The sequence below is a fragment of the Cheilinus undulatus genome, linkage group 6 (genome assembly GCF_018320785.1).
Source record: "Cheilinus undulatus linkage group 6, ASM1832078v1, whole genome shotgun sequence".
Taxonomy (NCBI): domain Eukaryota; kingdom Metazoa; phylum Chordata; class Actinopteri; order Labriformes; family Labridae; genus Cheilinus; species Cheilinus undulatus.
The window spans coordinates 5,612,739-5,637,512 of NC_054870.1; the positions used below are offsets into that span (position 1 = coordinate 5,612,739).

Genomic DNA, 24,774 nt, shown 5'->3' on the forward strand with positions numbered 1-24,774 from the left:
TTAACCAGAGTAACTGTACTTTTACTTGAGTACAATAGTCTGGTACTTTTTCCACCTCTGGTTGACAGACAACAATTTCTGGAGGAGTTCCTTAGCCCATGCAGTGATTTCTACAACAGAATCATGCCTGTTTTTAATGCAGTGGCCCCAAGGGCTCCTTCAGCCTCTTCCCATGCTCACAGAGATTCTCTGAATCTTGTGATGATATTATGGACTGTAGCTGGTGGGATATTCAAAGTCTTCACAATTTTACATTAAGGAACATTTTTTTAAATGTTCCACAATTATTAGACACAGTTTTTTCACAAATTGGTGAATCTATGCCCACCTTTACTTCTGAGAGACACTGCCTCTCTAAAATGCTCCTTTTATACCCAGTCATGTTAATGAACTGTTGATGGTTGCAAAATGCTCCTCAAGCTGTTTTGTTTTAGTACCATGCACTTTCACAGCCTTTTGTCACCCCGTCCCTGCTTTTCTGAGATGTGTTGCTGCCATCAAATTCAAAATTAGTTAATATTAAAAAAAAATAGTCTCAGTTTGAACATCTGATATGTTGTTTATGTTCTATTGTAAACAAAATATTGGTTTATGGGATTTGACAATTATTGCCTTCTGTTTTATTTACAGTGTTCCAGCTTTTTTGGAATGGGGGTGGTAAAACTAGAATTCAAAACTTAATAAAGGAAAGTCCCCCGGACACAGTCACCTGTGGTTTCTGGAAAAAAAAAATCAAATGTTGATTCATCTGACCACAGAACAGTTTTCCATCTTGACTCAGTCCATTTTAAATGAACTTTGGCCAAAGAAGACAGCATTTTTCCTGGATCCTGTTTACATGTATTTTACATGAATTTCAAAACTTAAAGAAGGAAAAAACTTCTTAAAATCATCCTGCCAAATAAAACAGAGCCAAAGTGGTTCCAAAATAAGAAATAACTACTTTTGACTTAATTGGCCATTTTGATAGCAGCAGGTTAAATTCAAAACACATTTATCTTTATAGGATGGTTTTCCCAAATAAGAGGAACTTTTAGTGAGTCTGGTGGGATTTTGTAGAGTAAAAAGGCAGTTATGGTCCTTCAGTGTGCTGATTCAAAGAAAGCAGTGGATCACACGTATTTGAACAGTGTTAACACATTCTTAACACAGCTGTGGCCCCTGAGATACGACGCCCCTGTATACAGAGTCCGTGCTACCGTTTTTCATCTTCCAGTGACCTTTCATGTTAATGTTGGAACTCTGGGGCTTACACAATCAACAGCAGGAGCAGCTTAAGTATGAAAATGACCAAATCGTGCATGCAGGTGTGTTTGCTCTTCTGTAACACCTGGGGTGTGAGAGGGAGCTTGCCAGCATTGATAAACGGCTTCAAACATTTCTGCAGGTCAGGCGATACTGAATGATAAAGATAGGAACACTGAAAATGAGAAAACCCTGGAGACTTCATGAGTAAAAATCATCACTTTAGAGGCATTTAATATTGAATAATGAGTGTGAATAAAGTGTGAAGCTGGATCTGTCAGAAATTAGTTTAGCTTAGCTTAGCACGACAAACCTGACAAATTCTCACTGTTTAATCCAGCAAAATCAGTGAGCACATTTTCACAGACTTTCTAGTGTCCTACACCATGCTTGGCCTCCTTGGTTCAGCTCTCTCCTGTTCATATCTCATCAACAGGAAACAGTTTATCTCCTTCAGATATTCCACTTCCACCGGGCCCCTCTTAGCCATGGTGTCCCCAAAGGCTCTATGCTTGGTGCCCTTATTTTCAGATTTTACAAGCTCTCCCTTTCATGTATCTCAGGGTTTGTTTCACAAATGAGGGAAATGGACCGTGAGATTGTTGCAGCCTCAGCAGTGAAGCAGACTGTCATGCCAAAGAAAGAGCTGAGCAGGAAGGCAAAGCTTTCAGTTCAGCTGTCAGTCTACACTGTGTCCCAGCCCTCAGCTATGGTCATGAGCTTTGGGTGAAGACTGAAGAATTAGATTGTAGATGCAAGTTGATGAAATGAGTTTCCTCCAGACGGTGGCCCAGCTCAGTCTTAGAGGTAGGTTGAGGAGTTCAGATGTCCATGAGTGGGTGTGTGGGTAGATGGATGGATGGATGGATGCATGGGTGGATGGATGCATGGATGGATGGGTGGATGGATGGATGGATGGATGGGTGGATGGATGCATGGATGGATGGGTGGATGGATGCACGGATGGATGGGTGGATGGATGCATGGATGGATGGATGCATGGGTGGATGGATGCATGGATGGATGGGTGGATGGATGGATGGATGGATGGGTGGATGGATGCATGGATGCATGGATGGATGGGTGGATGGATGCATGGATGGATGGGTGGATGGATGGATGGATGGATGGGTGGATGGATGCATGGATGGATGGGTGGATGGATGCACGGATGGATGGGTGGATGGATGCATGGATGGATAGATTGATGGATAGATGGATGGATGGATGCATGGATGGATGGATGCATGGATGGATGGATGGATGGATGGATGGACGCATGGATGGATGGGTGGATGGATGGATGGATGGATGGATGGATGGATGGATGGATTGATGCATGGATGGATGGGTGGATGGATGCATGGATGGATGGGTGGATGGATGCATGGATGGATGGATGCATGGATGGATGGTCCGGTCATTTTCTGACCAGTAACAGATGAATCCTCTTGAAGCTGTGAGAGATGGATGCATCTGTCAACAGATACATCCATCTCTCACAGCTTTGTGCAGTTAGGACATCAGTCCTCTCAGACCTCAAACACCACCCTAAATGTACAGAAAATAAGAGGATAAACAGGCAGACTTATAATTTATACATCTTTAGAGTAACAACAGCCTCATTTTTAGCGACACCCTCCAATAGCCTCCAATACTGTGGCACAGCACTGATGATGTGCATGATGTTTTCAAACTCAAAGAAAAACGAGCTGACCTGCCTTCTGTCATGAAGTCTCCGTCATCTAATATGTTGGTTTCTTGATAAATGATTCTCTGTCTTTTTAACTTCATATCAAACAGCTTCTAAAGAAGTTAAACTGGGTTTTTATTTCAAAAGTAAGTCTTGTTTTTTTCTTTTGCTGCCACTTTAAAGCATCCAACTGATTACAGAAATGTTATCCATGCATCTTCTCAATGCCTTCAGTGTTTGAATGCTGTATACCGAAGGGCACTGAGGTCTGCAGCCACTCTCAAGTCCTTAAGTCATCGTTGTTCTCTGTATGGCTGAGTTAAGAGGCCCTCATTAAACATTCACAGACAAAATCATTGTCATGTCCTTATTTTTAAGGATATGCTCAATTTGCTTTTGTTTGTCTGCAAAGGAGCTTCAGGTTGCCACTCCTGCAGGAGGAATCTGCTGCTGGAAACTTTGAGGAGTTGGTCTCTCCCATTTGTTTAAAAAGTAGATTATAAGTCTTGTAAGATGCATCAGTCTGTTTGGCTGATGATTTTCTGCTCTGTGAGTCAGGAGTTGATAGATGTGTGTTTATAATATTTATAATATTTTACTTTACTTTTTCTCTCTAACTGTTAGTTGTGCTGCTGTCCCTCTAGGCCAGGGTACTCTGGTTAAACACGTTTAGATAAATGCATACATTTCATATCAGAGGTGGACTAAGGATGTTTGAGGGGCAGGGCTGATAATTATAGAAAAAAAAGCACCTGCTGTATGCAGTGTGGCAGTGTTGTTCAAAAAGTTATCATTTCTACTTTCTTTTCTGGTGATAAACAAAGAAAGAGCGGTCAAGATTTGCATTTAAACTACATCTAAAGTACTGATGAGGGATTCTGAACCTTAAACCATTGATCTAACAAAGAAACACAAGGAAGGATGTCTGTGAAAATGAACTTTATATTGAGGAGCTTGGAGCATTTCCTGCATTTTTTCCATCTAAGACATGTGGATTCATCCACTGAGAGGACATCAGCCCACTGGAAGACAAGCATAGGGGGCAGTTTATCATGTTTTAGCCATTGTCCAACTGAAGACACTGTCATTTACAGTACTGTCCACTTTGAGGGCACTTTATCAACTTTCGTCCATTTGGAAGGCATTTAAGTGGCAATGTGTCAAATTGTGTCTTTTTAGAGCTCATTCAAAAGAAAATTTCTCTCAACCTTTACGTAGCAGAGATGTCAAACTCAATCACAGCAGGGGCCGGATTCTGGATTCAGGACTAAGCTGAGGGCCTAACAGGGTCACCTTTTCAACCAAAAACTGTCAACCTTGTTTCACCGGTAATAAAATATATAAAAAAAAACAAAAACAAAAAAAAAACCTTTGCACCAATGATAAATGATTTTGACATTTAAAAAGATAAAGGTAAGTTTAAAGGCTCACAATCTGAGAAAAGTAAATGTGTTTGTTCAAAAAGGTCAAAACATGAAGTTGAAATAGAAAAATAATGTTTTTTACAGGCAAATATATTAGAAAGAAAGTCAAAATCATGAGTTTAAAAGATAAAAATAATTAATAAGATTTGTAATCATGAAACTAAAAGTGATAATGTGATTCAAAATATTAAATTGTGAGTCTAAAAGGTCAAACTATGGGATTATGAAGTCAAAGTTTGGAGTTGAAAATATGAGAAAATACAAAATCACTGTTTAAAAAGGTCAAAATATCACTTAAAATTAGAATTATGAATCTGAACGCTCAAAATATTAAATGAGAAGTCAACATTATGAGTTGAAATGCTCAAACTATGAAATAAAAAGTCAAAATCTTAAGTTTAAATCCTAGTTGTGAGATGCCAAATTAAAAACTAAAATTAATTAAATTAATTAAAACATTAAAAAAAATATTTTCCCACATTCCTGACTTCTTATCTAAATATTTTTACTCCTTACTTTTTCAGATTTTATGACCTAACAAGGAAACCTTAAATCATCAAGGATAAGTTTATGTTTTTAAATCTGCTGACCTCAGACTGATGGACCAGTTAGAACAGAAATATGAGATCATCTTGTGGGCCAGATTTAACTGTTTCACAGGCCAGATTTCACCCCCGGGCCTTGAGTTTGACACCTATAAATTAGAGGGTATCTATGTGGCAATTTTTCATATTTTGTCTATTAAGATTTCATCTCAGAAGTAAACTGATTAGGGTAGGGTTTGGGCATTGTTTGTCCATTTTTTGGTCTATTTAGAGGGCAGTTAAGAGGCAATTTTTCCATTTTTGTCTATTTAAATATCATTTCAAGGGTAATTTCTCAATCCTTTATCTATTTAGAGGGCAAGCATGTGGCAATTCTTCATATTTTGTCTACAAAGATGGCATTTCATAGGGAATTTGTTATTTTTAGGCCTGTTTAGATGGCACTTAAGTGGCAATTCGTCAAGTTTGGTCTGTTTAGAGGACACTAATGAGGGCACTTGGCAAGTTCTGTCTATTTGGAAGCACTTTAGGAGACAAAGTGTCAAGTTTTTTCTGCCTGGAGGGCCCATAAGAGGTACTTTATCACAGTTTGTCCAAATAGAGGGCACCAAATCAGGCACTTTAGCAAAATTTGTCCACTGAGAGGCTACCAAACAGTGCACTTTATCATGTTTTATTATCATACTGCCGTTCAAACTATTGCAATAATCCTTTTTTGATTGGCCCACAGCAAATTCTAAAAATAAAATGATATATGGCCTACATGAGAACATGGAGTCTGTGCTTGATTGTATTATACTTCTAAGTTTCAGCACAAGGCAGTGCTACTGTTCTAATTCTGTAAACAAACATTTTGACAAGCAGAGTTTATTGATTTGGTTTATTGTGATGAAATTAAGACAACACTGTAAACTTAAACACATTGGTAACCAAAATTAAGACACTGTCTTAACAGCCTGATGGATAATGGCATATAGCCATATGGCATTCCAGTGATAGAGCCAGTTGTAGCCATGTCAATGATTAATTAGCCATCTAAGCATACCCAATCACTATCTTAACCAGTGTTAAAAAGGGTTTAACAACATAAATAGCCTCAAAGTGAGGTTAATGTGGCTCCACCATCCTGATATATTTTCATATGAGAAAAGGTTTGGACACCCCTGCCATAGGGGATTTAAGAGGGCACTTTTGCTGTGTTTTGTTAAACATTAGGGCATCAAGGGGGAGTTAGCTTTTGTTTAAATGACAGATTTACCACTCTTTTCTCCAATGTCCGTCTTTAACACTTAACAGATTTTTTTCCTGAGGCATAATCTTGCAATAATATTTTCAGTTTTGCTGTGTAATAAATAGGCCAGCAGAGATGGATTGGATAGAAGGATTTAGACATTAAGTCGTAGACCATAAAGGATGATTTCTGAAAAAAGAAAGACAAAGTTGCTGCCATACCTAACAGCAATTAAATAAATAGATAATGTTTTTTATTTGCACTAATCGTTTTAAATTCATTTTTTGGCATGGTGATTATACAGTAAGTAATAGAGGTTAGGCATATGAAGAACAGTGTTGTTATTGCTGCAGACGTGCAGTATTGGGGAAAATGACGCGTGTGTATTTGCAGATGAAATGTTGCAATTACAAATCCGACAGGGGATCAAACACTTTGCAAAGAGCAAACAGAGGCCCAACTCGAGTCGATTCTACACGCTCTAAACACAGAGAAGTAGTGCGTAGGTGTAGGTGCTGAACAAACGGCTGCTCCAGACTCACAGATAAGGGACCGCAGACGGAAGAAGAGCAATGGCATCTGGATACATGGTTTTTATATGTTTTAGCAAATCATAGCAGGATTAGAATGACTGGTGTATTCTCCACAACACCAGGGGCCAAATGTGGCCCACGACGCAGTTTAACCCGGCCCGCAAGTTCCAGTCATGTCTTAATTAGAGCTGGCCAGCTGCTATGAGGTCTGCAGATTTCCTCTAGTATAAAAATGCAAATTAAACCTTAAAGATTAAAAAAAACCTTTGTTAAGTTATAAAAATCTGGAAAAGTAGAGAGTAGAAATAATTAGAAAAAAAGTCAGGAATGAGGGAAAGAAATTAATTTGTGTTTTCATTTCATATTTATGACTTCAACTTAGAATTTTGACTTTTATTTCATATTTTGACCTTTTTTCTCATATTGTGACTTGTAAGATTCAAAATATTACATTTTAAATCAAATCTTGACCTTTTAAACTCCTAATTTTGACTTTTAATCTCATATTTTAATGTTTTAAACTCCTGATCAAGAATTTCATCTCATATTTTGACCTTTCAGAGTCACAATTTTGAATTTATCTTCTATTTTGACCTTTAAACTCAAGATTTTAATTCTCTGTATTGCATATTTGCCTTTTAAAACCCTTATTTTGACTTTTAATTTTGTATTTTAACCTTCAGGACTTATAGAGTTGACCTTTTATCTCTGATTCTGAGCCTTTAAACTCATTTATTTAACTTTTTTTGACATGGGCACACATATGCTGGTTTATTCAACACTGAAAATAGCACATACCTTTGCAAAATAATTTTGCTGACACTCATAGCTTTGTATGGATTCTGGGGGAAAAAATATTCTCAGGATTCAAATTTGGTGATTTAAGTCAGAATCCTTTTCTGAGATTAAAGTCAGAATTCTGAAATAACAGAATTCACAGATAAAAACGTCAAAATTCTGAGCTTAAGGTTAGATTCCTGACTGAAGGCAAAGCTCACAACAACCACCAGCACGTTTCAAAAGTGCTGATTTTTGTCTCAAAACAAACAAAAAAGTTTTGGATCAAGTAAAAGAGTCAGAGTTTTTATCTTAAAGTCAAAATTCTGAGATTGAAGTAGACATTCACAGAGTCGCTCTGATGACAACTCAACATTCACAGAGTTGCTCCAAAGACCACTTAACATTTACAGAGTTTCACTGATAACCAGTCAACAGTCACTGAGTTGTTCTGATGACCTGATGACTTGTAAGCATATTTGCACAAATTTATCTATTTCATGTGACTATTTAGTAATTTATTCTATTAGCCATTTCATCGATTAACCAATTCATTGTAACTCAAATACTGCAAGATCCATCCATCCATCCACCCATCCATCCATCCACCAACCCATCCATTCATCCATCCATCCATCCATCCACCAACCCATCCATTCATCCATCCATCCATCCATCCATCCATCCATCCATCCATCCACCAACCCATCCATCCATCCATCCATTCATCCATCCATCCATCCACCCATCCATCCATCCACCAACCCATCCATTCATCCATCCATCCATCCATCCATCCATCCATCCATCCATCCATCCATCCATCCACCAACCCATCCATCCATCCATCCATTCATCCATCCATCCATCCATCCACCCATCCATCCATCCACCAACCCATCCATTCATCCATCCATCCATCCATCCATCCATCCATCAATCCATCCATCCATCCATCCATCCATCCACCCATCCATCAATCCATCCATCCATCCATCCATCCATCCATCAATCCATCCATCCATCCACCCACCCACCCACCAACCCATCCATCTATCCATCCATCCATCCATCCATCTATCCACCCACCCATCCATTCATCCATCCATCCATCCATCCATCCTTCAATCCATCCATCCATCCACCCACCAACCCATCCATCCATCCATCCATCCAAGTATTTGCCCCTTTTTGATTCCTGATTTTTTTTTTGCATATTTATCACACTTGCATGTGACCCGTATGTGCCAGAGAGGTTTAGATGTTGTTTTTACCCCTTAACAAATAAAATAATCATTTAGAAACTGCATTTTTTATTTACTTCGGTGGTCTTTGTGAGATATTAAAATAGGTTTGGTGATCCAAAACATTCAAGTGTGACAAATATGCAAAAAAAAAAATAGAAGTCAGAGAGGGGGTAAATACTTCTTCACAGCACTGTATCTAACATCATTGGTGATGCAGGCCGCGCTGCTGACGTCATCAACTCAGTGCAACCTACTATACTGCGACCTTTGTCCCGCCTCCGTTGCTCTGTCACATATGTAATTCTCTCTTTAAACAAACTTATTAGACAAGTTATTACATTAGAAATGCAGTATAGGCGCTTTAAAAGTCAGTTTATTAAAAACCATGCATTTACAACCATTCTAAAGCACCATATCACGGTTAAAACGACCCTCTTCCAGTCCTGTCAATCAACAGTCATGGTAGGTTGAGAGTGCAGAGCTTTTCCACGTCAGTGTGTTTACCAAGACCAGACTGACAGCTGCAGGAAGGTGTTCAATTTATCCACGTATGGAGCTTTTTTTTTGGATGAGTGAATGAATGAGCTGTGTTTCGGGTTATTTAGATACCATACAGTGGAATGTTCGAGGTTTTAAGTGCAACATTTCGTCGTAGAGAACTGAACTTTGGTCTTCATTCACTGTTGGCCGGCTAGCTTGCTAGCTTGCTGAGCTAGGCTAGCATTAGCATCAGCAGGACTCCATCTTCGAAGTAACAGCATCATACAGGTAATATATTTTATTTCTTTAAGGTATAAGAGCGTATTTTATGTCCTTGTCCAACGACGTTTCAATCAGTCGGTTCAATGAAGCTGAGTTTTCTTTAAGTACAGAGGCTGACAAACCGTGGACTCCTAGCCAGTTGAAACGCTAGCTGCTAGAGCTAGGTAGTTAGCTCTCAGGTTTCTGAACAAAAATGATCTTGTTTATTCTACAAATAGACATCTACTTCAGAGGATTTACAGACAACAACCAGTGCTTTGGTCCTGCCTTATCGTCTGGTGTTGATGTTTGACTCAGATGACTGTCAACTGTCTCTTGACATTTCATTGTGGAGAGGAGCTAGCTTATTAGCTTTCCTTAGACTGGACCCTTCTAATCTAATTAGCCAGCTAGCACCTTCCTAGCTCACCTGACAAACATGTCATCAGCTCATGTCAGTGACTTAAGGTCGAGACCATAATATGCTGCACTAATGTACTTGTGTTGAGTTCTTCACTAAACAATGCTAGCCTCACATTACATCCTGCTAACTTCTTGCCTACAGTTGCAATCCATGTAGATAACTTGGCTCCCTTTGTTTTGAAAGTGTTCAATCAAAGAAGGTTATTAGTATTATTTTTACAGTTAATGATTTCTATATGACTATCATCCTTTGCTGCTGTGAAGCAGTGTTAATCATCAGCTGTCACTAGAGATTTAAGAGAGGAAAACCATGGGGAAAATGATGAAAATTGAGTAAGTGCTATAGAAAGGAATAGCTAAATATCTCCAGAGAAACTGCCAAATAAGACAGAAAATGCTATTTAAATAGGCCAACATGGATTGCAGTTGTTTGTAGAGCTGGGGGACATGGGCTAAAACTAATTTTGTGACATTTCTAGACTATGTCGTGAAACACAGTATCTACTTTAATATTTTGAAATCTCCTGAAATTACTGTAAAAATGTTTAGCTCAGCCCTTTGATGCTTAAAATGACACCGGCATGATGATTAAAGTAGACCATTGTATTTCATATTTTAAGGATTGTATGCCGATAGGGTAAAACCAATTTATTTTAAATTCAAGTTACATTTAGCACAGTTTTTTATTTTGAAAAAGACTTCACGTACAAGTTTTTACATATTGAAAATAGTAATAATAATGCAGGCCTTCAGCTAAGGAATCATGAAATACTCTTACAGTCTTATAGTGTATGGAGAATCATGACATTTTTTCTCTGATATGTTTACGACTGTTGATTATAAAAATGATTATTTTCTTTACTAATAGTGATGCAAGCTTGAACTAAAACTCACCAATCACAAGATGCAGACGATAGCCAAAACAGTGCAGCCATGGCCACCCATTCAGTTTCACAGCTTTGATTACATTAGTCCCTTAGATAGATAGATAGATAGATAGATAGATAGACAGATAGATAGATAGACAGATAGATAGATAGATAGATAGATGGATAGATAGATAACCTGACATGCCAGATGGATTTGTTTCACACATCCATCGGGGAAAGCTTTAATAAGAAACGTCTGAGAAAAGGTAGAGGCTTTGAAAAAAACTTGAAGTATGATTGGATGAACGTTCTGTCTGTCACATCTCTACGGGCCAATAAGAGCAACAAAACACGTGACGTAGCAGCTATCGAGCTGCGCCTGAAAGTACTGCTCCTCGTTGCTGATTGGTCCTGTCACTTTCTAACCGGGCCCAAACTGTTGAGATGGGAGCTTTGCAAGATGGATTTGCCACTGAGAAACAAGGAAACGGGCGTATCCATCTGCTTTGCAAAGTTAATAGATAGATAGATAGATAGATAGATAGATAGATAGATAGATAGATAGATAGTCGTTTATTGCCATTGCATTGTCAAAACACAACGAAATTACGTTTGGCAGTCTCCTCTGTAGCAGCAAACACAGTCGTCCAAGCGGTTGTTAGAAATCCGCTGCCTCACGTCGTCCATCCTGCTGGTGAGGGACCGGGCACCCGGGAGAAAGATGCTCAGTACGTCAGGTTTGTGTGGGGTCGCTCTTAGCCTAGCCTGCAGCCCGGCTTGTTTGCCCCGCTTTCGCTTCCTCGCACGCCATCTTTGCTTCCTCCCCACCTGGCTGTAGGTGTCGTGCTGCTCCTCGTCCGCCTCCTCTCAGTTTCCAAGCGCCACGCTCTCCAGATAATCTCCATCAGGAAAGATGTAAACACTGTGGGCATGCGTCCTTTGCAGTAGTTGAAGAAGCGGTCTCTTGTACACAGAAAGTCAGTTCTGGTATGACTGTAGGGCTTTGTTTTGCTGCTAGTGATGGAGTGCCGGGCTGCTACATTCGTATGCGCCGACCCAGCGTACCCGTCATATGAGCTGATGACCACAGGAGCAGTTTCTAACAAGTTCCATGACATGATAGCATCTGTCAGACCTTGATCAAGGAGCTCTCCTGTTCTCATTTGGAGGCATAAACTTTATAACTCCTAGTTGTTGATGTCATGTACTGCTAGGCTGAAACCCTAGATTCATAGTTGTGAAGTAGGTCACATTTGTGAGCTGCTGGGCCACCTTTTCTCTTACTGACATGTAAAACTCTGCCAGGGAGTTTTCAGCATTGTACCCAGGCAATTCATACTTTGAGTCAAATGTCATGATACCTTTAAAATTCTTGTTTTCAGCAACACTTACTGAGGATCAGCATCATCGAGTATACTCGCTGTGTCGCCCACCCATAGTTGTTAGTAAATATCTTATTGATGGGCCGTTGTTCTCCATACACAGATATATGGAGAACAACAGCGTAAAGTGTACTTATGCAAAATCATGATTCGTGTTGATCACTGACTGTAGGATAGCTCATGTAAGCACAGGAGGGACGTTGTAACAGAGCCTGGGTGGAGCACTTAAGGTAAATAAACAATTGCAGCTTCTGATCTCTACATCTGCGTATTTGCATACGTAGGGTTGTCCAAACTTTTTCCACTGACGGCCGCATATAGAAATATATCAGAATGGTGGGGCCACTTTCAGAGAGCGCAGCTTGAGGATATTAACGCTATAACAGTCTAATTTAGGTTAAGATATTCTGAATAAGTGTGCTCATATGGCTAGTTAGTAGTTGACCAGGCAAATAGCCAATCAATTTAAGGATTTTGGGGAGGCCAATCAGATTTCAGGGTCCCTGGTTGGTCCTGGCAACCACTGAAACCAGCCCTGGAATGCTATAAGTGCCTAGGTTTGCTTAGGCCATTACATATCAATTTATTGTTATAATTTTGGTTGCCAAATATGTTAACCTTTTAAAGTATCATCTTAGTTTAGTGACACATAAATAACCAGATCATTACATTTTTCTTGTCAAAATGTTTGTTTACAGAATTAGCATGGTAGCGTCTTCTGCCACTTAGCACTACCTTGTGCCGAAACTAAGAAGTACGACACACATAAGCACAAGCTTCATGTTCTAATGTGGGCCATATTTCATTTTATTTAAAAAAAATTGCTGCAGGCCAATCAAAAGTGGACCGCTGGCCGCATTTGGCCCGGGCCATAGTTTGAACACCCTTGGCGTACGGCCTCTAAGATGTAGTGTCCCTAATGTCCTTGACCCTTTCTGCTTTTACATCCAGGAACTTTTCAAAACAGCACATGGAAGACAAGGAGAGGGACAAGAAGCCAGTAGGTCTCATAGCTCCGCTGCTATTGCTGCAGGAGTTAACTTTTCTTCTTTGTGTGTTTTGTTGCGCTGGCTTCTTCTCCCTTTTCATTGTTTGGAAGAAAAAGAACATTACTGCCACTTAGATTTGCAGTGAAATGGTGGTCAGTGATTGGCTTTTTTTTCTTTCAGAATATTCATGCAAACATGACAGTCCAGGATGAATACAAATGACTGTCACTTGTATCTAAGGAAAACAGAAAAAGGTGTGAATATCTCCTTTCCTCAGTAACATGTTATGATTTGTGAATTTCATGGCTGTATCTCGGGATGAGATGATTAAAGCCTTTCATGGTACAGTCATAGTCTGAGACATTATCACATTATCCGCATGACATAGTCATCTGCAGATATGAGTATTTCTGCAAATATACACAGTTGATATGTCAGCCATACTCTATACCACTGGTGTCAAATTTAAGGCCCGGGGGCCAAATCTGGCCTGTGGAACAGTTCAATCCGGCCTGCAAAATCATATTGATATTTCTGTTATAACTGGACCATCAGTATGCGGTAAACTTGATTTCCTCAAGTACAAAAATGTCAACCTTTCCTTGACGATGTAAGATATCCTTGTTGAGTCATCAAATCTGAAAAAGTAAGAAGTAAAAATAATGAGATAAGAAGTCAGGAATGTGGGAAAAGAAATTGATTTGTGTTTTAATTTCATGTTTCTAATTTTGCATCTCAAATTTGGGATTTTGACTTTTTTTTCATACTTTGAGCATTTCAACCCATCATTTTGACTTCTTATATAATATTTTGAGCTTTAGATACATAATTTGAAATTCATGTTTTGACCTTTTTAACTCATTATTTTGTATTTTATCTCATATTTTCAACTCCAAAATTTGACTTCATAATTCCATAGCTTGACCTTTTAGACTCACAATTTAAAATTTTTAATCATATTTTGACTTTTAATTTCATGATTACAATTTTTATTTCATATATTGATATTTAAAGCTCATATTTGACTTTCTGTCTAATATATTTGCCTTTAAAAACATAATTTTTCCATTTCAATTTTATGTTTTGACCTTGTTGAACTAATAAATGTACTTTTCTCTGATTATGAGCCTTTAAACTTTTCTTTTATACTTTAATAACCTCAAAATCATCTGTCATCATTGCAAAGTTTTTTTTTTATCATATCCTATTACTTGTGAAATGAGGTTGACAGTTTTTGGTTAAAAAGGTGACCCTGTTAGGCCCTCAGGTAAGTCCTGAATCCAGAATCCGGCCCCTGCTGTCTTTGAGTTTGATACCCCTGCTGTATATCGACAGTATACAGGTGCATCTCAAATAATAAGATATATGAGAAAAAGTTCAATTAATTCCTGTAATTTAATTCATAAAGTTAAACTTTCATTAATTCTGGGTTCATCTCACTCAAAGTGAAATATTTCAAGTTTTTTTTTTAATCTGGATGATTACAGCTTATAGCTCACTAAAATCCACAGTCTCAGAATATTAGAAAATTAAAAAAAAAGCAACACCAAGAAAAAAAGGAAAAATATAGAAATGTTGATCTCTTGGAAAATTCTGTTTTATTTATCACTCAGTGCTTGGTCAGGGCTCCTTTTTCATGAATTACTGCATTTAACATGTCATGGAGCCAATCAGTCTATGGTCCTGCCGGGGTGTTATGAAGCACAGGTTGCTCAGGCTACGTTCACACTGCAGTTAAAAGTGAACTTAATCAGATTTTTTTTGCTCTTATGTGACTTGTATCTGATTTTTTTCTGACAGTGTGAATAATGCAAGTCACATTGAATCTGACTTTTTCGAATCAGATTCAGGCCGCTTTCGTATGTGGTTCTCAATCAGATCCGTATGTGATCTTTTGAAAGTTGACTGCAGTGTGAACAGGCAAACAAAAAAATCTGACCTGAGAAAAGATCAGAATTAAGCATAAAGGCCTGCAGTGTGGACTTAGCCTCAGATAGCAGTCTTCAGCTCGCCTGGATTGTTGAGTCTGGTGTCTCTCTTCTTCCTCGGGTCAGACCAGTTGGCTGGCCGATCCAACACAGTAATACCGTGGTCAGCAAACCAGTTTCTGGTAGTTTTGGCTTCACTGTAGACAGATGGGAAGGAAATCAGCATCTCTATAAAGTTTCTTAGCAGATGAAGCATGGAGGTCTTTAAAATCTCCTTGTAAACAGCTGACAGTGTGGACTCTGGACTTGATAAAGACCAGTGGACCAACAGCAGCAGATGACATGGACCCCAAACCATCACTGACTGTGGAAAATAAAAACACTAGATTACAAGACCTGAAGGATCCTGGGCCTCTCAGGTCTTCCTCCAGACTCTGGGACCTTGATTTACAAATGGAATGCAAAATTGACTTTCATTTGAAAACAGGACTTTGGACCACTGATATCACAACTGTCCAGTTCTTTTTCTCCTTAGCCCAGGTGAGATGCTGATGACATTATCTGTGGTTCAGTAGCACAACACTTGTGGTCCATTTCCTGGACCCGTCTGTGTGGTGGATCTTGGCACCGTCTCAAGCCACAGTCCACTCCTTGTGAAGCTCCCCTAAGTTCTTGAATCTGCTTGTTTTGACAGTCCTCTGAAGGCTGTTGCTATTTCTCCTTCTCTTACCTCACTTTTCCCTTCAGTCAACTTTCCATGAATCTGCTTCGATACAGCCTCTGAGAATAGCCTGGACTTTCAGCAGTGACCCTCTGTGGCTTACCCTCCTTCTGAAGCATGCAGATGATTGGCCTCTGGACAACTGTCAAGTCAGCAGCCTTCCCCATGATAGAGCTCTTCACAGGACTGAAATAACTGACAATAAAAACCAGACTTTAACATTCTAACATTTTAATCTTATGAGATAGTGGATTTTTGATTGAAGTTTCACATTATTTCACTTTGTGTGTGATCAATCTAGAATACAAGGGAGTTTTACTTTATAAATCAAATTAATAGACATATGAACATTTTCATGATCCCCATTATGATTTATGGACCCCTCAAATTTCTAGTCCCAGGCCTTGTCATAGCATAGCTGCAGAATCAATCACATCTGTGATGGGATGCATTGTAGAAACGATTCATTTTGACATCCCATACTCAACACAGAGCACCTCAGCTGATGTTTTACCTAAACTTCTCCTATACCTGCTTGGTGCTGGGAAGCTGTGTAATGTTAGTGGAAATCTAATATTGGATTAGGACTCAACATCTTTGATTCAGACAGTGGTTTAAAAACTTAATCTGTGCATTTCTTGGGGAGACTTACATCAGCTACAAGCCTATTACTCTGTTCATACATCTTAACACTACCTACCAAACCTTCATCCTCTTATCATTTGGAAAAGTCTGCTTACCATGAATTAAAGACGTGGACTCAGACACCCTGTTTCCACGCTCATAAATCTTCCTTTTAAGTAAGAGTTTTATCCAGCATGGCTTTCAAGACCCAAAGAAAAAGGTTAATCTGACCATTTTGAGATGTACTGCTGGTCAAATATGAACAGAATGTCATTTTGATTCTGTTTGGTTTTCCATATTGGCTCTTGGCATTGTCAAGGTACTCATGGAAATATGCTGTTTGGTTCAGATATTCCTTGGCCATTTTAGGGTGAGGAGCAGCAGTTTGACTTGAAGATATTAGAATTTATTTTCACATACTTTTGCAGCATTTTAATTGTTCATATACATAAATTTCAGGATATCCCAGTTGATTAAATTAGGACAAAATATAGACCTTTTTCATCCAATGTCATGATGTCTGTCTGCTCCAGCCTGTAGAGAAAAAAAGACATTTTACTAGCAGGATTCCAGTGTTCAGTCAGTACTTTAGTCCACAAATCTCACACACTAATCTGTAATCTACATATTCAGCCATGGGTATATCCTGTTGACTATTACAACAGTAAGACTTTTACAGTGGCTCTTAAATGTTATGGCGAGGCACACCGGTGTGCCTGGAGGCACGTCTAGGTGTGTCTTGGGAATTTATATAACAATATCATTACTGTATCTGTATGACTGAAAATAGTATAACAAGAATTAAAGAGGCTATTTTGCATGGAAACAGATTTTGTGCCGTAAGATTTTGGCTCAGTCTCAGGTGTGCCTTGGTTGGAAAAAGCTTCAGGCACCGATGTGAAATGTTAAATGTTTCATGAATGTTGTAACTACAACAACCACTGACACTTTCAGCTGAAAAGTCACCAGTTAACACGGTCACTAGCTAAACCATAACATCTGCTCTCCTACTGCATCATCAGCAGTTAGGTATTTTGATTTTACTGTTTCCTTTGCTGCAATTCAAATTAGGCCATTGAAAAAAAAACATTACAAATATGTTCAAAGGCATTATTTTGAGTACATTTTATTACACTTTTAAATGTCAAGATATAACATCCAGTCTCCTGATGCACAACAGACTGGAACAGATGCTGAAATTATCACCTCTTTATAAGAAATAAGGACATCTGTTTAAAGAGCATCTAAAGTGAAATCCTCATTCAACTGACACGGCCACGCCATCCTAGAGCAGAATTTACTGCCTCATTTTCATGATTTTAAAGCTTAAGTTTATTAGCTCAGAGGTTTTTTATTTGACTGAAATTTGAACAAGGGGTTCATTGTAATATTTATATTCAGGCAGATTTGTAAACAGTATATACTGAGGTCATTTTTCCCCTTTGGGTCTTGCGCTGTGTTTTACCTAAAGTTCACACCATGAGCTATCAAAGGCGTGCAAATGCTTCTGGAGCATCAAACCATTTCATCCAAACCGACGGTGACCTCTGTTACGGTGTCAGTGTCATCAGAAGCAGCTGTCCTGTCAGCGCCGCTGACCGAGGAGCTGAAAAGACAGCAGAAGGACAGAATGTCTTCACCAGGCTGACAGATATCAGAACTCTCTTTTAGACATACTTAGCATGTAGAGAGCTGCAGATTTGTTTTTGGATTGTGAGATTTTAAAAAGACAAGCTACAAACACTACAACACTAACAGTATTTTCTATGCTGGTGCAGTGACAGCTTCTAATGTCTTTGAAAATTCATTCCATGATGTCCGTTGTATCTTGATGCAAAACTTTATACCCTTACAGTCATATATGTGGGATCTAACTGACAAAATTAAATAATTGCAAAGACTTGGCTTCTGGAAACCAGACTTGAACTCTTTTGTTTCTCCTCTCAGCAGCAGCATGGTGGACAAGAACATCTACATCGTCCAGGGTGAAATAGGAACTGTTGTTGGAGCCATCAAGAGGAACTCGAGATGGAATACCCACACACCACTGGTATGTAACACAGTCACAATATTTACCAACAGAGCAGGGATGAAAGGGTTACTGGTTTAATGATTACCACAGAATAAGATTTAAATGATGCTTTTAGGTATTTATTATTAAAACCGTTTTTGATTCCTCTGCTTTTTCTGAAGAGACGCGGAGTGGAGCAAGAAGAACTTTAGCAGTAGTTAACTTTAGCAAAATCCTGCACTTCTGAATGTTTGTGTTGCCAGGATTCTGTTTTATAGAAAATAGATTTAGGATTCTTAACAGGTCTGCTCAATTATGGCACAAATCATATTCTTGAATAATGATAATAATGAAAATGATAATGATGTTCGTTCAAAAGGTAAAGTGCATGTTAATAAATGATACTTTTATAGGACTAGACTTTAAACATGCCAGATTATTATATTATTATATTATATTATATTATATTATATTATATAGCCATTAGCCAAATTGCTCCAGTGGTACCTGGTAGACTTTGCTTATTAAAAAACATAATTAAAACATGTGTGAATTACATGTCTTTTATGAATACAATTTCATAATCATAAATAGACATATGCAGTCTTATAATGAGCATAAACACATCAAGTAGCATGCTGTCCAAATGAAACATTGCACCCATTACTATAAACTTTTATACCCATTCATTTATTTATGTTTATTTATTTATTATTGTTGATATTGAAATTACAATTATGAAACACTTGCTAGTTAGATATGCATCACATATGTCTATTTAAAAAAGGGTAAAAATGGACAATATATTCAGAAAACCAAAAAGGAGCAAAACAGGCCATGTGGCAGAGTAATTGTTAAATCTTGATTATCTTGTGTTCATTATTGTGAGAAGCCTAAACTGTACATGAATTTCACATTTGATTAATTGCCCAGCACTAAAGTTTGATTTTGTGCTGTTATTTAGTATCAAACTTTAGCTCAGTTATCAATCATTTTCACTTTGAGGGAAAAATTATGTCTACGACTGCCATTGGGATTTCTTATGCATTTTTTCTCTGCACAGGACGAAGAACAGGACCCGTTACTGAACAGCTTCGGCCACCTTAAGGAAATACTCAACAACATTAAAGGTATGTACACCTTCGATGATATGCTTTTGGTGTAAATAAATCTTTATTTACACATCCTGAAATCACTGAATGTAAACCTATTTACATGGAGCTTAATTGTCTGCATGGGAGTTGCTCCTGTTTCCGTCTTTAGTACAGTCACATAAAAGTGAATATTTGTGAATGCAGAAGTGTAGAAAACAAAAACCATGTGGAATTTTATCCTTTCTTATGACATATCAGCTCCCATCAGTGCCAGTTAACAAATTTTGATAACGATTTATTGACATCTATAAACAGATATGTGGATAAAAGATCGTTTGACAGTGATCCATAAGCCATAAGTCTGCCTGATGCAAAAGTCAGTCAGTATTTGAAGTCCCTATCTACCTAAAATGCACTGTGTCACTGTGGGTCAGTAGGTAGAGTCTGTCCCTTCTTAAGTTTGAAAATTGCTGCATCAGCAGAGTGTAGATGTGTATGGATGTGTAAGAATGCCCACTGTACTTAGTAGCCTTCACCATCAGTGTGTGAATGTGGAGTGAATGGGTGTTAATGGTAATTTTTGCCCATAAGAGAAGTATTACAAACTTAAAATTGCACACTTTTTCACCACTGATTCACCATTTTCAGGTGTTACAGCCCCACTACTCCCTTTAAAAGGAAACCTGCATGATCAGACAAGTTCATGTTGTGGGATAGATATTTGTATTATATGTTTATTGAACTAAAAAAAAACTTACTAGATATCCTAGATATCTTCATTTTGAGTATATTTGAGCTTATAAACTCACCAGGAGGCCACTGTGTTTTGGTCCACGCTGGTACTGGGATGTCAGTAGCACTCCTCACCATTTTTATGCAGTAACCTTTTTCAGATGGTTTTGCTGCTTGCAGCTGTTGCTGCCGTAACAGCTTTCATACCAGACGCAAGTTTGCTGCAGGTTGAGTTTGTCTCCCTGCTGTCAGAGCTCTGTCGTTCCTCCTAAGTTTTACCGCAATAAACTTACCTAGAAGTGGCTGGATTCAGTGTATAGTGGAAGCGTGCTGGTAGATTTTTAAAATAAAAGCATTGTGTACATACAAAGGGAATTCTTCCAAAGAAATGCTAAAATGGGCTTTTACTTTGAAAAGCTCAAACCGTAAGTGTTTTTGCACTTTGTTTATCTTTATCAGCAACGTTTTGAACTGTGTGGAAACAGAAAGCTTCATAAATAGTAGAAGTTAGAGGAACAGCTTTATTAAACAGGCACATTTTAGCTCGTGGCCTTCATCTGGTTCATCATGAAACAGATTTCAAACATATTCAACCGATGTGGGCGCACATATTTGCTACAACAAAGTAAATGTGGCTCTGTATGTATTGATTTCCTGTCTAGTTTGACCGATAACTGCTTGTGCTGCAAGGAGAAAATAGAAAAGACCTCAAATCTTGAAATTATCCGTGTGCTAGACATGCAGCATCTCTGGATCAGCCCTGTGACTGCTAGTGCACTGCATAGGAACAGTGAGGAGCGCTGCAGCACTGTGACGTCACAGTACCAGTGTGAACCAAAACAATTTGAACAGTTTTAAGCTGTTTTTAGGTGAGTCGCTGCAGTGCGGAGCTAAAATAAACCAAGTTGATCCATTGTATTGTGCAATTTGTGTTAAAGCCCAGGCAGGCTGACAGAGACACTTTACACAGCTGCTATTACAGACATCGTACTTATGGAGGAAGAAACAACCATTTTACCTGCTTACTGTGCTGCACGTTATTTACAGTGACACACATGGCTGTGCTATGAGGGGCATCAGTTGTGTCTCTTGTGTGCGCTCCAACCTAACGTACAGTATGTATACAAACCGATGATGATGTTGCAGAAACCCTTTCCCTGTAGGGCTTAATGATTTTTTTTTTAAATATTGAATTGCGGTTATTTTGACTTACAGTGTGATGTTGATGTGATTTGTGGTATTAAAGAGAGACTTTTTTGCATCAATTATCGCTGTTTAATTGAAAAACCATATTAAATTATAATAAACATGATAGATGAGTATGTTTTTTTTTTTTTGCAAAAAAAAATACTTCGCTTTTACATCTGTGTATGAAGTTTGCATCAGGACATCTCTACTGTAAAATGTTATTAAAAAAATCTTACTTAAAATAAATCTTTGACACAAATTAAACTTCAAAGAGACATTGCACCTCCTGCAATTTAATAAAATACACAAGACCATATTATAACTCAGAAATTTTGATTTATTGTTCAGCCCTCATCCCAGGGCAGAAACTTTACCCATGGCTCACTTCCCACCATTAGTGCATTCCCACTCATCCCCAGTTTATGTAAAACTAGTCACAGACTTTAACCAGTCTAATCACACAAGCAGTGTGGTGACTGATCATTTGTGAGTGCTAGTGTGTGTAAACACCCCCCGCCCTCTTCTGAGAGAGGCCTAAACTGGCTCTGAGGACAATCCTGCATGTTGTCATGCCTTTGCGATGAGAGTCCTGGCAGCTCCCACAGCCGCCCAGCTCCTCTCGTAGAAGTCATCAGCAATGGGAAAGATGCAACACATGGAGCTCCGCAGCCTGAGCCCCCACTGCTGCTGCCTTCCTCCAGGGAATGCCTCTGCCACAGTAAGATGGACAGGCGCTGCTGGCTGTGGAGGAATCCACCACACTGGTTAACCCCCCTCTTTTCCTCTCCCCATAACCCCTCTCCATCCAGCTCTCAAATCAACAAAGCCTGTGTTCCTCCACTGCTCCACATAAACCACTGTTTTTGAGCAGAATGAGAATTAAACTCAAAGTTATAATATTTTTGGACATTTGCATGAGGTAACAAACCCATGTCAAGGATGTTTAAGAGGCCTGTTGCTTACTTAAGTCCCAGTCCCTTGTGCACCCAGACTCTCTGTTGTTACATCCTTGGCCTGATGAGAGACTAAATGGAGATCAGATAACCACAGTAGCTGAATTGTGTGCTTGACAGACTGATCAATTTGTTTTGTTTTGAAAGCAGAGTAACAACCCTGGTAGATCTGTAGCTGTGTCTCTCATACAGAAACCCAGCAATATTTTGGTTGGAGATCTTGCGGGTGGGCTCTTTTGCTGCTGCTTGGAGGCTTTGCAGCGGCCCAGCTGTCTGCTTAATGAAAGCCCAGTAATTCCATTGACTCTGGTGTGTATCTCCGCTCGCTCTAACAACAAAAGCCAACCAGCAGAGGAGATGTGAATTAGGTTTCCCAGCCCCTCTCTCTCTCTCTGTTCCCTCATTTTCTTTCTTTTCAGCTTTGTCTGTTGCTCTCTCCGTTTGGCTCAGGGTTTCACTGCTCCGGCGGTTCTGTTCTGTTGTTTGTGATTGACAGGACCATGTGCCATAGAGCTGGAGTAATGCAGCTGGAAGTATATCATCTGCAATTTTAGTTGGGTAAATATAGCAGGGAGTCTTGTCAAGCAGAAAGAAAAATTGCTCTGGGAAAGGAAGTGTTGTCTTTTTTCTCTGTATGCAGAAAAAAATGCCTTCAACTCCAGGAACTCCTGCTCCTCTCTCGAGCCTGAACAATGAGAGTACAGTTGGAGAAGCTGGGCCAGTGTTGGACCATATGTCACGATGCCACAGCTCCACCTTGCTCTGTCAGCCAGGCAAATCTGTCACAGGAAGCAGGAAACTTCCTTCTGATTTAAGTGGGATAGTTTGGAATCAGCCTGATATCTAATGCTCCATCCCTAACCCCATTAGACCCATATAATTGAGTGCTTTCCACAGCTTTGTGGCCAGCATCTGGCCATAATGTGTGCTAGTTTGCAAAGAAGTGTGTTGTCCTCCAGTGATTAAACTTTTAAAATACAGGAGTGTGCATTTCAAGGAAAAATACTCACTTAAAATAACTACAGTTATTCAGAGAAAATCCAAAGATTCCCAGGGTTTGACCAGGATGCATTTCAACATACAGCGAGTGTACTCGCTTTGCACAGCGTCTCTGTAGGCAAGTCTGGGGCTCCAACAAGCTGTGAGCTGCAGTGGATCGACTTGGTTCATCTTAAGCCCAGTGCTGCAGCGAATCATATAATGACTGCTTAAACAACTGCTTAAAAGTGTGTGTCCATGGGGAGTCAAAGAGGAAGGCTGTGGTGTTAAACAAGGCTGGAGAAGAGGCTTTAAATGTATTTAATAAATGCACTTACTGACACACCTGCTAAAGCTAACTTGAATCAGTGATAACCATGTTATTTCTGACAAGTTCTTCACACCTAAAGTCTGTAAGTGGTGTTACAGATAGGTTTTTGTTTTAGTCAATAAGAGTTCCATCAGAACTCCGGCAGTTCGGACTGCTCTACAGCAGATTCGCAGCACTTCTACTTCTGCTGGATGCCGGAGCTCTGTGCATGAATTCAGCACGTAGCAGATCGAGCAGGACAAGGAGTTTTGCAGAAACCAAATTAGAATATGCGGTTAAATTCCAGAATAAGATACTGATGTCAATGTCAGTGTTGATGCCAGAAATATGCTGGATTGTATTTCACTTTACATCGAGGACAGTCACGGGAAGTAGCTTAGCCTGGAGTGAACGGGTCAGAGGAGCAAGAGGAAGTGCATTTATGAATAGGTAACTTAAACATGGTAGAAGCTCAAAAATCCATCTGAAAGGACAAAAAGGAAAGTCCGCCCTTCTCCAGCTCCTGCAGATCAGAACAATAATTTCACGTGTTTATGTTTTTATAGAACTTCTTTATCTTTGCATGGCCGGGTGTGGTTCTGTAATTACAGCGTGAACTCCTCGGTCTAGCCAGTTGAGCAGTTTAGTGAGGAATCAGTAGTGGATTATTCCATACAAATTAAAATTCTCCATAAAATTCTCATTTTAAAATTGTGAACAAAAGATCTCACATAAACAAGTGAACATGCAGAAGGGGAACACCCCAAATGAGGAAAATAAGCTGAAAAAAACCCCAACAAAAATACCATCAGAAGGTACGAAACTACCCCCCACCCCAGTCCTGGAAGTTTTATGTAATTCTCACCGGGGCAACCAATGAAAGAAGGTATCAGTTTGTTTCTGATGCGCTGAAGAAGGGTTGCCAAACTTTGTTAAAGTGCCTCAGTTTATGCGATAGTGAGAAACGAATTCCTCAAGTTTGAGAGCTTTACTGTTTCTTCCAGCCACAAGTTAACTGGTGGAGCTTCTTCCTTTTCCCAAAACATTAAGATAGTTTATTTTTTTTTGCTGTTAAGCATGTGGGATAATAATTGCTGTTGATATTTATCAAGTTGAAACGACTGATCAGAGACTTC

At 39.0% G+C, this 24,774-nt stretch overlaps 1 protein-coding gene across 8 annotated transcripts in view; it reads left to right on the forward strand.

Moving 5' to 3' along the window:
• The first annotated feature begins 9,179 nt into the window (after positions 1 to 9,179).
• The window catches only part of gbf1 (golgi brefeldin A resistant guanine nucleotide exchange factor 1), a 148,996-nt gene continuing 133,401 nt past the window's right edge, over positions 9,180 to 24,774 (forward strand). For 5 of the 8 annotated variants that reach the window (XM_041788730.1, XM_041788734.1, XM_041788736.1 and 2 more), the window contains exons 1-3: positions 9,180 to 9,463; positions 18,320 to 18,422; positions 19,447 to 19,513. In XM_041788730.1, the coding sequence (XP_041644664.1) occupies positions 18,327 to 18,422; positions 19,447 to 19,513 (163 nt within the window). In that variant the 5' untranslated portion in view covers positions 9,180 to 9,463; positions 18,320 to 18,326. Of the gene's footprint in view, positions 9,464 to 11,376; positions 11,457 to 13,082; positions 13,111 to 18,319; positions 18,423 to 19,446; positions 19,514 to 24,774 lie in introns of those variants that run through there. The other 3 variants (XM_041788731.1, XM_041788732.1, XM_041788733.1) reach the window with 3 other exon arrangements.